Source organism: Azolla caroliniana, unplaced genomic scaffold (assembly GCF_043228905.1).
Source record: "Azolla caroliniana isolate FFs.n. ecotype wild unplaced genomic scaffold, voAzoCaro1.0.p SCAF_11, whole genome shotgun sequence".
Lineage (NCBI taxonomy): Eukaryota > Viridiplantae > Streptophyta > Polypodiopsida > Salviniales > Salviniaceae > Azolla > Azolla caroliniana.
This window is the reverse complement of record NW_028230446.1, coordinates 14,523,933-14,540,891: the sequence shown is the minus strand read 5'-3', so window position 1 is coordinate 14,540,891 and position 16,959 is coordinate 14,523,933. Positions and strand designations below refer to the sequence as shown.

At 38.8% G+C, this 16,959-nt stretch overlaps 2 protein-coding genes across 4 annotated transcripts; one reads left to right on the top strand and one right to left on the bottom strand.

Annotated features, from left to right (window-relative positions):
* The first annotated feature begins 505 nt into the window (after window positions 1–505).
* Window positions 506–5,579, top strand: LOC147857903 (uncharacterized). Of its 3 annotated transcripts, XM_087327434.1 has the most exons (12): window positions 506–670; window positions 1,543–1,594; window positions 1,682–1,762; window positions 2,149–2,268; window positions 2,380–2,422; window positions 2,519–2,784; window positions 3,107–3,516; window positions 3,625–3,724; window positions 3,835–3,894; window positions 4,155–4,241; window positions 4,719–4,838; window positions 5,015–5,579. In XM_087327434.1, exons 1-12 carry the CDS (start codon window positions 618–620, stop codon window positions 5,360–5,362), a joined length of 1,740 nt encoding a protein of 579 aa, XP_087183560.1. In that variant the 5' UTR covers window positions 506–617; the 3' UTR covers window positions 5,363–5,579. The 3 variants fall into 3 exon arrangements, with proteins under 3 accessions (XP_087183560.1, XP_087183559.1, XP_087183561.1); XM_087327433.1 differs by having other exon boundaries at window positions 507–670; window positions 2,380–2,784; XM_087327435.1 differs by lacking the exons at window positions 506–670; window positions 1,543–1,594 and having other exon boundaries at window positions 1,676–1,762; window positions 2,156–2,268; window positions 2,380–2,784.
* A 7,752-nt stretch (window positions 5,580–13,331) lies between these two features.
* LOC147857902 (putative inactive receptor kinase At2g26730) lies at window positions 13,332–16,288 on the bottom strand. Its single transcript, XM_087326996.1, has 2 exons — window positions 14,789–16,288; window positions 13,332–14,257 (listed from the first exon to the last, which is right to left on the bottom strand). Exons 1-2 carry the CDS (start codon window positions 16,194–16,196, stop codon window positions 13,575–13,577), a joined length of 2,091 nt encoding a protein of 696 aa, XP_087183122.1. The 5' UTR covers window positions 16,197–16,288; the 3' UTR covers window positions 13,332–13,574.
* Between the last annotated feature and the right edge of the window lie 671 nt (window positions 16,289–16,959).

Below are 16,959 nucleotides of genomic sequence, written 5' to 3'. Positions count from 1 at the left end.
AGATTGGATTGGCACTAGGGCGAAGTGTCAAAAGTGTCGGAGAGAGATGTATCGAAGAATTGAGGACAACTTATGGGTCGGAGGAGACAGGCCTAGAAGAACACATTGCGACTTCGTCCATCCCGTGGCCCATGGTCATTAGCCCGCCCACTCTGAATGGTGGCCATGCCGTGCCGGGCCCGGCCCTCGGGGATCCCTGACTCCTCCTTTCCTCTCCTCAGTCTCTCTCTCTCTCTCTCTCTCTCTCTAGCTCTATAGTAGCTCTTTTGATCCTCTCTGTTTTGCCACTTCCATAGAAAACCTGGTTAGATACATACATACATACATACATACATACATACATACAGTAGCTCTCCTTTCCATCACCATTTAATGCTTGAAAGCAAACAATCTCTCTCTCTCCATCTCTACTCCTTCTCTGGCCCTCCTCCTCCTCCTCTCAGAGAAGAAGCCCAACTTATCTTCTTTGCTTCTTCAATCCCCTGTTGCTTGGGGCTTTCATCTTCATCATCATCTTCTTCTTCTTCTTCTACTCTGTTTCCCTCCCCTGTTTCCTCCTCTTCATCATCATCATCATCATCATTATCATCATCTCTCTCATTGTATGGTTTTAAAGGATGCTTTATGGACACCCACAACCACTTCCTGCAAAGCATTCTAGATCCAAAAGGTAGAATTGTTGATTTAGTTTTTTTTTTAAAAATTTAATCTTTTCATATTTTCTTTATGCAAAAGTAAAAAAGAAAGGAAAAAACAAAGAACGCTAATTTTCTTTAAGCCTCTCTTGATTGATTCATTCATCTCTTTGTTTTGGCGATGGAGACTGTCTCATAGGATGGATGATGTTTGATTTGCAGTATTAGTAACCATGGTTTGGTTCAGTTTCTCTTTTTACTTTCACTTCTGTTCCGTTTTGAATTTTTGCAATGGAATTTGTACCCTAGTCTGCCCTTTTCGATTTATGAAGTAAACATGAGCTATATTAGTGCCCATCGTCGGATTCATTGTTTTCCGTTAGCTTTCACTTTTTTCTTCTGGTTTTGGGTCTTTGCGATGGAAATTGTATCATAGTTTGCCCTTTCCTACGTGTAATCATTTTCAGTATAATGTTTGTGTTTGGCTCGAGTAATTAGCAGGCATTGTTTGATCATTTTCTTTCACGTTTTCTTCGTCTTTTTCTATTGTCTATCTTCCTATAGGAATTGTTAGTCTCTATGCTGAGAAACACTTGATTTTTTCTGTGTTTTGCTATTGAAAATGGTGTTATAATAGACTGTCAAGCACTTTTTTCCAGCAATGGAAAATGATGTTATATTAGAATGAAGGCCATTGTCTTCGTTTGCAATGGCAAGTGGTATTATATAATGACTGCCCTTTTCTATGTTAAAACGCTTCTGTATTCGAAGTAGCATGGTCTTTTTCCAATTGTAATTATGTCATTGTAATATATCATATTCTCTTATTAAGTCACCCTTTCCTTAATACTTTGCAATGGTAAATGATGTTATAGTAGATTGCACTTTTCTCTGTGTTTTTCAATAGTGCTCCTGAGGAGGGGGGTTTATCATCCAACCTAGGCTTCCGACATATGAAGGTTAGTGTGGATATCATGAAAAAATGAAAGTTTTCCTGAACTTAAACCCCTTTTGACATACACTGATGATGCCATATTTCCTTTCAGCTATCCTCGTTGCAAAATGAGGGGCATATAGAGAGGCCCCATTGCCGTTTACGAGATCGGAGAGCTTCTCTAGAACAAAATGTGAGCAAATATCTTCTTGTGTGTGTTTCTCTAGAGCGAAAATTGTAAGTGAAATGTTTTTTAAGGGTTTACCTAGGACAAAATATAGGCAATTTTTTTGTATCGTATCGGGTGGGGCACTCTAGACAACAAAAGTTAAGTGAGCATATTGAGGGTTTCTCTTAACAATAAAAATGTATGCAAAGTTTTGTGGGTTTATGCTGTAGGGTTTGTTATGATCATACATACAATCGTACATTACTGGACTCAGTTAAATCTAAGGGACTACATCAATGTGAATGATTATACTGTACACTTACCAGCATAAAATTGGTGCTTTACATATAATGTCATGTGGGCCATCAAGATGTTAATGGCACTGCACATATGTATATGCTTGCACTTAGGTTTCAGAGCTTCAAAGTCAGCTTGAGAGTGAAGTAGCTACGAGGCATACTCTTGAAACAGCTGTGGTGGGCCGGTGTACACCATCTATTTCCACTGGATGTCAGCACCTTATGCCTCAGGTGAAGAAACAAAGTAACTCTTATAATCAAGTCCACTGCTGGATTAATAACTCACTAAAACAAGGCAAGATTTATTAAACCTATTCCTGGACTTGATTGTCTTTTGTTTAGACCAAAGAGCTTTTAAACGAGATAAATGCCCTCGAGGAAGAGGTGGGTGATCTCGAGCACCAACTTCTTGCCCTTTACAGGCAGTTTTTCACTCGCTTCTTCTCGTGCTCCTTGGTCTCTTCGGTCTTTAATGGTCGGGAAACTAATGAATGTCAGAGTCAAATCATAACGTATGATGAGGCTCATCATAAGCAATATTGCAAATCTCAGATGGACCTGAGCAAGACGAGAAAATCAAGTAGTGAGCAAAAACCAATACAAGGATATCGAGGCAATGTACCTGAAGCTGATGCTCTTGAAGCTTCTTCTTTCATCATCCAAGAAAAATTAGGTTATGGAATTAAAGTCAGCGAAGCAGTGAGTATGGTCGAGCTTTCTAGCACCCGGAATCAGATGCACTCCAAGGTAGTGTTAAGTCATGTTCTGAGCATATGCATTAACTCTTACACAAATAAATAGGCTGGAGATTGAACCTTCTCTTCTTCATAGAAGGATTTCCATAAGGGTAAACGTATCTTCTCATGCAAATGAATTTTATTGCAATTGATTAGAGCTGGAAAATTTGTTCTGATTGGGGTTCAGGGTCCTTGTCTGAAGAGCCATAGGTCAGGTTAAGTTCTTCTATTATCTTTGGCCGTCAGTAGTTATTGAGTTAATAGAAATCAAAATTGTATTGTAAACCCTCTGAAAAGAAAAGAAAAATTACGAAATGTGATTCTTCTTGCAGACCTTCACTATGAAGAACACAAACTCCCTTAATGAGAAAGAGCCCCGTCCATTGAGAGACTATTTATATCAAACACCGAACAAGCTGTCAGAAGAGTTGATTCGGTGCATGGTGACTATCTATTGCACACTTTCGGACCCCCCATTGGAACATCTTGGAGCACCAGAGTCCCCATCGTCCACTAGATCCTCATCAACAACCTTGTCTTCGATACTCGGCATTCTTAGTGATGGATGGTCACCTGGACACAAGAAAGGAGAATATTCGTATGACGCATCATTGGTCGACCCCTTTCAAGTAAAAGGTAAAAGTGGAGTATCAGGGACTTATAGACACATGGTAGAAGTTCCATGGATCTCTGTGGATAAGGAGAGAATAAGCTATGTGGCACATATGCTCCGTGGTTTCAGGTGATTTGACGAATGATGTTATTGAATCAAGAAACTCATTGTATAGATAAATACGATGTATAACAAGGCAAAAGTGAGAACAAAAAGAAATTTTGCAAAACATTCCAGGTCAATGGTTGAGCAGCTGGAAAAGGTGGATCCCAGTCATCTCAAGCATGATGAAAAGCTGGCGTTTTGGATCAACATCTATAACGCCCTTTTGATGCATGTAATGCAAAATTATGAGTTCTAGTTGTAAAACCTATTAAGTATATGGCAAGTATTGTAATTTATCATGCAACCCTCAAGATAAGTTTTTTATTAATTTATTCTTCTCAGGCATATCTAGCATATGGAATACCTCAAAACAACGTAAAACGGACGACTCTTCTTCAACGTGTAAGAAACCAGAGCTTTTGTTCTCTCTTTCTGCTTTGGAATTTGATACCATGTTTCTATGTCAAAAGCCTTCATTTGTATATACAAAAGAAAACTTCACATTATGGATGAGTTATTATGCCAATGAATTTGTTTGATGAGAATTATTTTTGCAACTTTGTGATGCACCGTTTGTTTGATGAGCATTATTTTTGCACCATCCTAATACATATTTTTGCAGCTTTGTGATGCACCATCCTAATACATATTTTGCCATACAGGCTGCTTATAAAATTGGGGGTCGATCTGTAAATGCTTATTCTATTGAAATGTCTATTTTGGGATGTCGGCCACATCGTCCGATGAAGGTAAACGCATTATATTGGGAGGTATGTCATTTATGATGTCGACATTCACATAAAAAGGATCCGAATAAGGACAAAATATTGAATCATTGATTTGTAAAGCTTAAAGGCTAGTGATTGTACCCATTGGTTCATGTTGTGGACTTCCGATGGAGGTGCGAGAACCAAAAGAGGCAGTAATATAGCTTACATAAGATATTGCCGAGACCATAGCTATCTAGATTGTATCCTTAGCCATCCTTTTGCCTTATCAACACTCCTTAAACACTATGTATATGTATATGTATCAACACTATCTAGATTGTATCCTTAGCCATCCTTTTGCCTTATCAAAACTCCTTAAACACTATGTATATGTAACAATCTTGGTAAAATGATTAGCTATACACATGAGAAATTGGTGACTAGAACATAATTAGCTTGGGTTGAATGGCCCAAAGTTTATCATTAAATTTGTTTTCGCGAACTTGGTGGCTGCAGAACTTGTTCTCGACGGGGCCCAAGTTTAAATCTGGTGATGGAAGGCGGTCGTATGCCATCGAGAATGAGGAGCCTCGTGTATGCTTCGCATTATGTTGCGGTGGTCGATCGGATCCCGCGGTATGCTTGATAATTAAATGGTGGTAAATTTTGGTACTTTTATTAGCAAAGCATAGTTCTTGTATAGCGTTATCTGTCTAATAGGCTGACAACATTGGACTCAATGTGACGAACATATTTGCTATTTTCTTGTTATCTCATGAAACAATGTAATTGTGAGGTTTTTGGGTTGCTAGATAAGAGTGTACACGGCAAAGGATGTGCACAAAGAACTTGATGCCGCAAAGCAAGAGTTCTTACAAGCGAGTATCGGATTCCGAAATGATAAGGTCCTCCTACCCAAGATCGTAGAGTGGTACATACGAGAAGCATCAATATCAGCAAGTAACCTTCTTGGGTGGTTTAGTCAATATCTCGATGACAAGAACGAAAAGGAGACATTGCTCGACTGTATCAGATCAAAGCCAAATAAGAATGCATCTCATTGTATTGAATGGCAACCATACAACTTCTCCTTCAGATATTTGTTTCATCCCAACCTCGCCACAAGGTTCACTTCGTGCGTGCATTGTTTTCAACCATGAGGGCATGTAAACCCTCTTATAGCTTGTACGATATATATATATATGTGTATGTGTGTGTGTGTGTGTGTACCTATATGATTTTTGAAGGTTCATGAAGATGGGGCTCCAATCGTAAAATGTGTTTTTCAACACACATTATTTGACATGGGAGTTTATCACTTTTTGTGCACAAAGCAATTCCTAAAGCAAATTGTAAGATGGTTTTCTTTTTTATTTATTAGTCTTATAGTAAAGGTATGTAAATGCGAAAGGTCTCAATGTTTGCATTTTAGATTCTTCAATGACAAAGATCATCAAGAATAGTTTTTTGGAAAAAAAGAAAAGATCATCAAGAATATTATGTACCTGTGATGATGGCGGATGTTAGGAACAATGTAACGAAGGATTAGAGTAGTAAGAGAGACGAGAGACAAATTACATGGGAGTTGAGCAAAAAAGATTTGAGCGGAATGAACAAACATAGTAATGGCGCATTTGGGAAATATTGATATTATTGCTTCTGTCTTATGGCTAATATTGGGCCTACCCTTTGTATTTCAAAAGTATTAAGGAAACACATTTTTAGTATTTTGCAAAGTCATTTCGCCATTGCAAGAATATTCTCGAATTTGTTGCCGCTAAAAACAAAGTAATTTAGGAGTGATTAGTTTTAATATGTAGGAATTGCCATTATGATTAATGAGTTAATTAGAGCTACAAGCATTGTCATAACAATCTGAATGCTACATTAATTGAAATACTAGCTATATGAAATTAATGCTAATTACAATTGCAAAATACCTTAATCATGATGCTAATTGTTAGTACTAATCATAATGCCAGACAATGTTATTGACATTGATCTAAATGTAGTTTACAATCGTGGTTGCTACATCCTCCTAATGCATGATCATGTGGTGATATAACAAATGTTTCAAAATGGAATTTTAAGCATGTGGAACATATCTACTTTTTGATCAAGGGCATTAAGTGAAGTTTTTGGAAATATGAGGGGTGGAACTGATATTACATGAATATATGAGGTGTAGAGAGCATGTTACCCATAGGACCAATATGTAAGAGCCCAAGTTTTATCCATAGGACCAATATTACATATAATATATAATGAGGTAGAACCAATATTACCATGTAATTTATGAGGGGAGGTCTTGATGATTTCCTAGGGCTAGCATTCATATTTGGTAACTTACGTTCAACTTAACAAACTGTCTAGATGTTGGAGGTTGAAAGGTCTTTCAAAATACCTAGAACAACCTTAAGGATAACGTGGGGTATTCCATTGAACTTATTAGGTAGGTGTTGGGATTTTCATTTTTTCTTGTGTGAAAAGGTTTCAGAAGAGGTTATTTATTGCTTCAAAAGGTCTCTCGAACATAGGATTAATCGGTTAAAAAAACCTAACATGCATATTGGAACACTAACGTGTAGCAAAAAACTAATTACAAATCCCTCTTTTGCTCCCCTTTAGGCAGGCCATTGATAAAATGTCTAATATCCCAACAAGTGTTTGATGCCCTAGTACTCTTCTTTATCTCATGTCACTTCCAACCAACTTTTGTTCGTTTCTTATTTTTATTGTTTTTAATACATACACATGTAACGTCGTATGATATCACTTTTTTAGCATAAAGTGTAGGGTACCTAGATTAACTTGATGGTAAAAATCCACAAGTACAATGAGTAAGATGCCCTAGCATCAAATTGAAATCAACATATTTCTAGGGAATCTGGTTTGTAATTCAAAGCACTGAAAAGAAAGTACGTAAGGTTTTTAGTTGATAAGATGAATCTTAACCACTTGCCGGGTTTAATGTATATATAATTGTCTGCATGTGTGACACTAAGGAATAACACTAGGGCATGGGAGGTGGGAATGAAAACATTGAATGGATAGAAGGCGAGTGAATGTAATGTTGTGGCTCAAGCTACAACACCATTGTGGTGGGTATGGTTCTTTAAGAGACCCACTTTAAAAGGGTCACCATGTGTTGCATTGATTATTGACCACTTGTGATGTTGTCTAGAAAGGGATGGAGTTACAAGTACATACATAATTGTTAGGTCAAATAGTATGAAGGCGCTTGTCTTGAGTTCCAAAACCAAAGTATGCATACTCTATAGAGTTTGTAACATGAAGGAGGATATGAACATGAAATGTATTAGCAAAAAGGTATACCATTATGCCACATATTCAAGCAAATACATGTAACGACTCTACTTTTTCATGTGATCATGTCACTTGAATAATACATCATGCATCCAACAACTTATGATAAATTAAGATGCCCTTGATTTCTACCCTAATGTTTGAAGCCATTCACTAGGAAGATACTTTTGTGGAATCTTAAAGGCATGTTGTTGTGTGTGGATACAAGGGTTGTACATTGGTGGGCATGTGAAAAATAAAGAAAAAACTTGCGCATACAACAATGGTTATCACAAACACTTTAAAAAGTATTATAAAACTAGATAATGCAATGTCTCTTTTGGATATGTACATAAAAGAGTGAAGGTTTGGCCAAAGGTGTTTAAATATGACTCAACAACACCCCAAGCACATGTATGTCAACCAAAAAAAGGTTTTTCCCATATGTTATCAAAAATATTTCAAACCTTATGGAAATCCAAATGTCTAGACTAGTTATAATTGTAGTATCTAAGCCAACTTTATCTCATAGCCAAACTTTAAGTGAAATCTAACCATGTCCTTCAAGTAACATATAATTTAAATGAGCCGTACTCCTTAAACTTATAATTCCAATGAAATTCTCCTCAATCAATTCAAAGTTATTTCACCTTTAAGGTCTAAATGCTTCTCATCATCCAATGCCATTTTATAAACCTCCTAAGAGCCTCAACCATTTCTTTCAAAAAATATACCCACATTTATCATATTGAAATCATATGCAATTTTAGGAAGAAGTGGCTCGATTTACCCATCATTGTTGTTGTCATCTTTTAGTTTGATGTGATCAACTCTAGAGGACACTTATTGGCCTCGTAAGGTAAAGACTTCAAATGTTGCTTGCCCATCATAAGAGACTCACAGTTCTGAAACACTTCAATCAATCCACACATGTCATGTACCAGCTTGTCAAATTGCATCATTTGCAAGATCAAGAAACTAAATTCCGTAAAGAGCATGTGCCACAACTTCCATATGATAGAATCTCGCACTCATCTATACCAAATGTAGTCCACAAATATACTTCTAATTTTATCATATATGTGCAATTTTTGTTGAAAGAAGTCTTTTACAATTCACACAAGGTCCCGACTCCTAACATGTGGCAACATGTGGTGTCTGCAATTATATAATGTGTATCGAACTTGATTGAGAGAATGGGACAATATTCTCTATCGAGACGTTGTGACTTGTGAGACACCAATGGTGCATCGAGGGTCTAGCAATCAAAGTGTTAGATTGATTGCATCCAAGGTACAATCTAATTAGACAAACTTGGTGATATGGGACACCAATGGTGTTTAAGGTCAATCTTTGTTTCTGTCAAGATTCGAACTCAGTGTGTCCGTGATAGTTTCTTCCTAATCCATTTCTTTTCTTTATTTGCTTGTCTATTAGTTCATCATTAATTGTATCCTTAACACAATATCTCTACGCATCTTATACTAGTCAATATGGTGCGTAAAAGTTTGAGAATGCACAACTAGTTCACTAACAAATAAAGAAATGGAGAAGAAAAGGATTTGATTAAAGTATTGAAATGTGTTAAAGATTGGGAATGGTACAACAAGACATCTAACTCATATGGTCCTCTAAATGAGCACATGTATATATAACTCAATCATTTGCAATGACAACTAATCTTAGAACCCACTCTTAATTTCCTACAAGACATTTGTTTGTTAACCCTAATTCATTACCTAAACCACTTTCTATGTGAGCACAATTAAGAGGGTGTTTGGCTCATTCAAACCAACATAAATGACATAGATACGCCTATGTTATTCATCCTTTCACATAAATTCTTCCTATTCATCATGGCAAAATTCCACAAAGGTTGCAATAAAGCTTCCCCCTTCCTAATAAGAGGATCCATCATTGCATTGATAGTAACGAAGTGGTCATTCCAAGAATTTTTTTGGCTAGAAACCCACTTGCCAACCCCTCATGCATTGACATTAACATCCAAAATGGTTGCAAGAAGTTGACTATAGATTGGTTAACATAATCACTAAATAATGATATGGGTACAATTCATCACTTGGTTTCTAGAATGTACCACCATATTTAGTTCCCAAGATCAAGGGAACACTTCAATACTATTAGATAGGATGACTACAATTTGTGTAGTTGACTCCCACTTTAGGCTTTCTACCTTATTTTATTCCCTTGTTCAAATAAGCCAATGTAACAACTAAATCATTTGCATAGTTGTATGGTCTTTACCATTACATAGGACATGTAGCATAATTTGTGCAGTTTTTCCAGCACAATATCAACATGTAGTCCTCATGATTTGCTATGAAACTTTTGGCAAATACAAAGAGCGATTTTTTATTTATTTTAGAGAATTGGGAAAATTATTAAGTCTAGAAGAGAGAAGGGTGAAACGTTTGAGGCCTAGAGAGAGAGAGAGAGAGAGAGAGAGAGAGAGAACAAATAATCATGGTGTGATTATCATTAAACTAGACTACCTAAATTTTGTTTTTTAGGAGGGGAGGAATTTATATTCTCAATATTAACAAACATAAGTTTTGATATTAGCCGCAAACAGAGAGGCAAAGTCTATAGCTCATCACTTATACATATAGAAGACTACAATAAATGAAAAAGTGCCTTTGTACGATTCCTGCAAATCAATTCACAATTCACCTACCATATAAATCCTCAAAAGGTTTGAAGTATTACCACCATTAGACTAAACTACAAAAAGGCGATATAAATGCCCTAACAAAACTTCATACATGTAAGAGTTAGCTATTCACAAAATTAATAATTCATGTATCGCATATAGAAGTCATGACTTGTTTACTTGTATTGAATGAATGCAAATACATAGAACTCTCTTTTGTCTCTCACTCTCTCATTAGTGTTGAACTTCTAAGGTGACCACCACCAACTAACCTCTTATGGCAAACCAGACTCACTCTTCTTTTTTTACTGATGGTGGTACATACATAACCTTTTTGTATGATGACATTAAAAAAACCTCTCTCACACCCCTAGGGGACAATTCCCTTGTCTTGGGTTTGTACAAGTTTCAATCCACATCATTATATATTGTTTCGTATTGGGGTTGATCACTAGTTGTAAACCATCTTCTAACATTATTGAATGGAACAAATACATATATATACCATGGTCCATAATGAAAAATGATTAATTCACTACAAAAACATTGTTGAAATTATTGCTTTCCACCTAACTATGATACCACAATTGTGATTTCAACCTCATAAAACTAATCAAAGTTTTTTTAACTTGTAGTATAGGGGAAGAGGCATACCCACATATCTTAGGATATTTTAATAAAATAAATAAATAATACGCTCCTTGGTGACTACCTAGTAGGTTACATTATTGGTTTAGAACTCACATTTTATAAAGGTGGTAAGGCAAGAGACTAGGTAATAGACTCAATCAAAAGACATGCATCATCCATTAGATCTACAATCTGACAACTACACCCAATCATCTAGTCAGTTTTTTGGAGATTGGGTATCTTGCTAAGGTAATTTGCACAGTGTTTGTTGCGAGGTAATTTTTCATGCAAGTGTCTAAAGTGAATGCTCTATATCCTCACTTTTTATGGGGGGGGAACATGTTGTATGTGTCTTTTATATAACCGTTATCATATATGTTGATCTTACCTTGTTTGTTCACACGTATAAGTTCTCCCACATTTGTAATGATCTACAAAAATCACACTTTATCCATGTGCCTATCTTCAATCCTATAGGTACTTTGTACTTAGCCATTACTCTTTGAGCTCTACAAGCCACAATATCAATCCTCACTCCAAAAACTTCTCATTTATCTACACAACATTATTTAGTGTAAGTAACATCCTTCCTCCTTGTAAATCGTTGCCTTCTAACATATGTTACCAAAAGTATTCTCTCCATTTGAGAAGATAAATCAAATGATGAAGTACTTCTTTGTAGAATAGGTTGATGATATATGTCCAAGGGTGTAGGCATTGAAACTTTGATCAATGAAGTTAACAAAATGGTAACCTATTACTAATCTCCTTGATTTTTTGACTATGGACCATACATAATTTACTTGTAATTTACTCTTCCAGTAAGTTTATAGCTGAATGTGCTTTGGTGAAATTGAAATGTTCTTTTTGTTGACACTACCCTTCCATATAATAAGCTATGGCCTCATCATTGTAGGTAATGTTTCTCGCAATCCAACAACATAGTTTCCAGATCAAATCAAATTAATGATTCTAGTGAGATATTGGTATACTTCTTTTTCTTGTTGTGCCATAAAGTTCAATTTGCTTTTCCAATCTTTCATCTTTAAGAACCTTCGATAATAAATTCATTCAAGTAACTGAAATTCACCATAGATTTGGATCATTTGTATTTCATTCGGTTCTTTTGATATGCTATGCTATATTTAATTCCATACCTCCATCGACGAGTACTCTAAGAGTACACTTACTAGGGGAGAACCATATTAATCAAGGCTCTTTATAAATTTGCTTTAGTTTCAGATATATATGGCTCGCTATTTTACTTACATGATAAAGAGACATCTTTCTCTTGATAAATGTATCTAAGAAAGCTAGTCATGCTTTTCTTAGCTTTCTATGGTGTATGACCCTTGAAGAGCACATTGAACCATTAATACTTGAACAAATGGGACCTACTTGTGTAAAACCTAAAAGGTCTCAAGTATGGATAACCCTTTTTCTATGGGTTATGGTGGATTTTAAATTAGTGCTTTTATGTGTACCTATCATATCTGTATGATGTCCTCAAGAATACTCTCCTAATTGACTAAAACCGTAACCTTAAAATGAGACTCAAAAAGTCCTATGGTCATATAAGCCACTCCCATATTGAAAAATAACTTAACCCTCATTTGGAGAACAAAGAAAAATTCAAGGTTATGCGATAGGCTTTGCCTATACACAATCCCACCAGTTTTTAGATTGTTTAATTTTAATGTCCATTGTCCAGTCGACTTGGTTCCAAATGGCACCTACTTACTAACACTTTGTGTAGGTGTAATGCATGATGATATGGTATAAGTAGGTATTGACCTTGCACATAAGCTATTTGATTATCAATACAAAAACATGACCTCAAATGTTGACTTCCATTCACTTCTCTTAAAATACAGAACATTGATGTATATCAAACTAGTGATCTCTCTCTCTCTCTATGTCTCTTTCACATGGATTACTTCAAATGTAATATTTTTGGTCTCATAGGTCATATTTGACCTCGGAAAACGGCAATAGAATCTATCTATCTCCCCACCACCTCTTTGAAGAGCAAAGGAGAGAACACGTGAACTTATGGCCTTCACTTAATAATCCTTTAAAGAGTGCAAGCACCACCCATGGGTTTTAGATTGCAAGAGTTGACACATCGGCATCATCTTCTGTAGACAACTACAATTGAAGCTCACTTTATTTGTTTTGTAGAGAGATGTGTAGGTACATGTGCTTGTGTGCACAAACCCTAGCTTCAAATTAATGGACCATAAAATGTTGGGAACAAGAGCTTAGGTATTAATGGTTTCTCATTTATGTGTTGTAATTACTAGAATGTATGGACTCCATTGACTTGGATCACATCCCAAATCTCTCCCTTGATTTGCAATAAATGAAGCATTTATTTATTGATTGGGCCCCCTTTAATGTTGCCTAATTAATGACAGATTTTTACATTCCCAATTAGTTGCTAAGATTTTGAATAGTTGGTCAATTTGGCAAAATAAAACCTGTTTGCTCAAAAATGATCAAATGATATCGGGCTTCCTCAATAAAGAAAAAGTTGAGAGCTCTTTGTTTTTCAATTGAATATTTTAAAAACAAGTGAATTTTTTTCCCCCTTCATTTTTATAGCCCAATTCTTAGGAGACAATTTCTCAACAAAAAAGAAGAAAAACAAAGGGTTTTGAGATGAACATTAGAATCTAGACCTAGTCAAGGAATCATAAATTAGAATCTAGAGTCAAGGAGGATGTTTTGGAATCTACGTTCAAGAGAGGCTATGTGAGGTCATGTCAATGGGACCCGGGTGGAGTAGTCAAAGACTCCATTGGGGTCACCCTAGGGGGAGTCCCATTTGAATCTTTGGACTTGTCTGATGACGACTTTCGGGTCACATCATCATCGGACATCTCAAATGGCTTGACCTCCTCGATCATCTTCACGACTTGGGCCATCGTGGGCCGTTGATCTGGCGATGCAGCGACACAAGCCATCGCGATCTGCAAGATCTCAACCAACTCTTCCTCGATGTTTTCGTACCGCATGAGCTCCACATCGAACACTTCTGAGGTCCACTCCTCCCGAACCACTGACTGGACCCAAGTCGGTAAGTCCATGCCTTCTCCGGTCGCAGTGTTTGTAGGTGACTTGCCAGTGAGGAGCTCTAAGAGCAATACCCCATAGCTATACACATCTGACTTTTGCGTGATCTTCCGCATTTGGAGGACCTCGGGGGCACGGTACCCGACAATCCTAGACGCAGTTGGGCTAGAGCCGAAGATCGGGGCAAGGCTGTAATCCGAAGTAGCCGTCGCGTTGTGGCCGTTCGATAAGAGCACGTTCGACGATTTGATGTTCCCATGTGTGAACTTGCTCCCACCCTTCTCGTGCAAGAACGCAATTCCCTTCGCAACCCCCGCTGCTATTTTAACTCGGGCATCCCAATCCAGTAAGGATCGGTTCGCACCTTTGTTCCCTAAAAAACACACAACATATTGGTTTCGTTAATTTCGAAGAGCATGCAAACTTGTTAGTAGTATTTTACTAAGCCTAAAACTAAAACTAGTCTATTAAAATTAGGCGCATGAGTTATTAGACAACATTTCACCAAATGCACCCGAGACGGCTACGACCTAGTCGTAGTATGGAGGCTATATGGTGTGGCCCTAGACCCAAGGAATGAATGTGTCACTATTGTGCTATTGCAACATTCATTGCTATACAACTACTCTTTCTTGTTGATCTGTTATCTCATATGACCATATTTGTTGTTGAGTAGTCCCATTGAAAGATCCAACCTCCCCACATGGCATTGACTTTGGGGGAGTGGGGGATGGAGTTGGGGTTGGGGTTGGGGTTGTGAACAAACCTAATCCATATAATAAGGGGGTCATGACAAGACACATTGTCTCGACATGAACCGATCATTAGTTTACCAGTAAGCTTTGGTCACATCGGTAGGGTAGTTCTACTTAACAAGTGACAAAAACAATCAATGTAGACATACCATGGAGGGCGGTAGAGAGGCTTCCAAGGGGCATGTAGTCAAAGAGGAGGAGCTTCTCGTCTTTCGAGTAGTAGAATGCCCGTAAGGGGAGCAAATGCCGGTGCCGGAAAGCCCCTAGGACATCCATATGTTGTTGGAAATCCTTCCGAGGTAGCGACACGTCCTTGAGCCTTTTCACGACCACGGTCGCGCCATCTTCGAGGACTGCTTTGTAGGCCGTCCCCACGCTACCCTTGCCGAGGACCTCGGCCGAGGCTCGGAGGAGATCTTCCAAGTCGAACGTGTATCGGTTGTCGTCAAAGAAGACCAGCTTGTTGGCTTGATCCATCTCGGGGGCGGCCGAACTGAAGTCATCCTTTGCGGAGTCCCCATTCCCGTTCCCATTCCCTCCCTCACCTCCTTTCGGTACCTCGGTGTTTTGTCCGCCCTTTTGTCCGCCAAGTTTTCCCGTGCTCTGAGCCTTCGACCTCCGGAAGCAGGCGAGAAGCACAAGGAGGCAAGCCACAAGAGCTGCAATGGCGATCACCCCGCCGACAACCGCAATGGCGATTATGTAGCCTTCCGAAAGCCTTCGGGGTTTCTTCTTCTTCGGGACCGGTGCACCAGCGCCAGGCGCCAGGGCCGGGGCCAGGGCAGTGGCCGGACATTGCGGAAATAGAGGTGGCCCACATACTCGGGTCCCGGAGAATGCCGAGGCCCCGAACTTCTCTTGCAATGCCTCCGGGACGGATCCCTCGAGGCCCTCGTTGTAGGAGACATTGAAGCGAACTAAAGTGGTGGCCAATTCGGAGAATGCGGTCGGGAATGTGCCCGAGAGCGAGTTGTTTTGCAAGAAGAGGGTAGTGAGGCGGCCAAACCGAGTATAATTCTCCGGGATCAGAGACGAGAAGTTGTTGAAGGAGAGATCGAGGTGGAGTATCCGGGCCGAGCTGCCCGAGAGAGGCGGCAATTCTCCGGAGAAGCCGTTCTTTTGCAAGTAAACGGCTCGGAGCTTGATGGAGTCGGAGATGTCGGATGGGAATTGGCCGGTGAGTTTGTTGGAACGGAGGCTGAGCACTTGGAGCTCGGACAAGAGGCCGAGGGTGCCCGGCAATATGGAGCCCGAGAGGCCGAGGCCCGGGAGGCGCAATGTCCGGACACGGGGGTTGTCGCCCGGGGTGCATTTCACGCCTTGCCATGTGCAAGGGTTAGCCGATGGGTCGGTGGTGTTTGTGGTGGATATAGAGGGCCATGAGACTCGGTTGGACGGCTTCAGATTGGACAAGAATGATTGTAGGGCCCGAGCGTCCGATGCGAGATCGGCCGAGCCCCCTGCCAATGTCTGCCACATCATGGACAGTAGGAAGAATGGCATGACTAGTGGCCATGCCTTGTGGTTCACTCCGCGCCGCCATGGTGGCCACGTCATGGAAGTGAAGAAAGAGCCACTGAAAAAGAAAGGGTGGGAAGGAGAGATGGAGATGGAGATTCAGAGCTTAGAACTCAACTTGGCTCAACCTACATACTCTCTCTCTCTCTCTCTCTCTCTCTCTCTCTCTCTCTCTCTCTCTCTCTCTCTCTCTCTCTCTCTTGGTATGCAGAAGAAGATAGAAGAAAGTGCGAAGAAGAAGATCCTAGAGCTGTAATAAATTAACTGCCTATTTTGCGTTGTTTCCTCTGCTCTGGACTCCATAGCTCATCTTCTTCCCCCCCTCTGTTTCTGCATCACTCCTTCTCCCTCCTTCCCTCCCTCCCACTTTTCCTCTCTCTCTCTCTCTCTCTCTCTCTCTCTCTCTCAACAACAAGTGATGGACACTCCCCCTCTTTTGTCTCTCTCTCTTTATACACTTTTACTATTAAAGTAGTAATAGATTTCTCTCTCTCTCTCTCTCTCTCTCTCTCTCTCTCTCTACACACACACACAATTATCCCTTTCTTAGTAGCAATATGTATGTATGTATGTATGTATATGATTGTATGTATGTATGTATGTATGTATGTATGTATGTATGTATGTATGTATGTATGTATGTATGTATGTATGTATGTATGTATGTATGTATGTATGTATGTATGTATGTATGTATGTATATATGTATGTATGTGATTGTATGTATGTATGTATGTATGTGATTGTATGTATGTATGTATGTATGTATATGATTGTATGTATGTATGTATGTATGTATGTA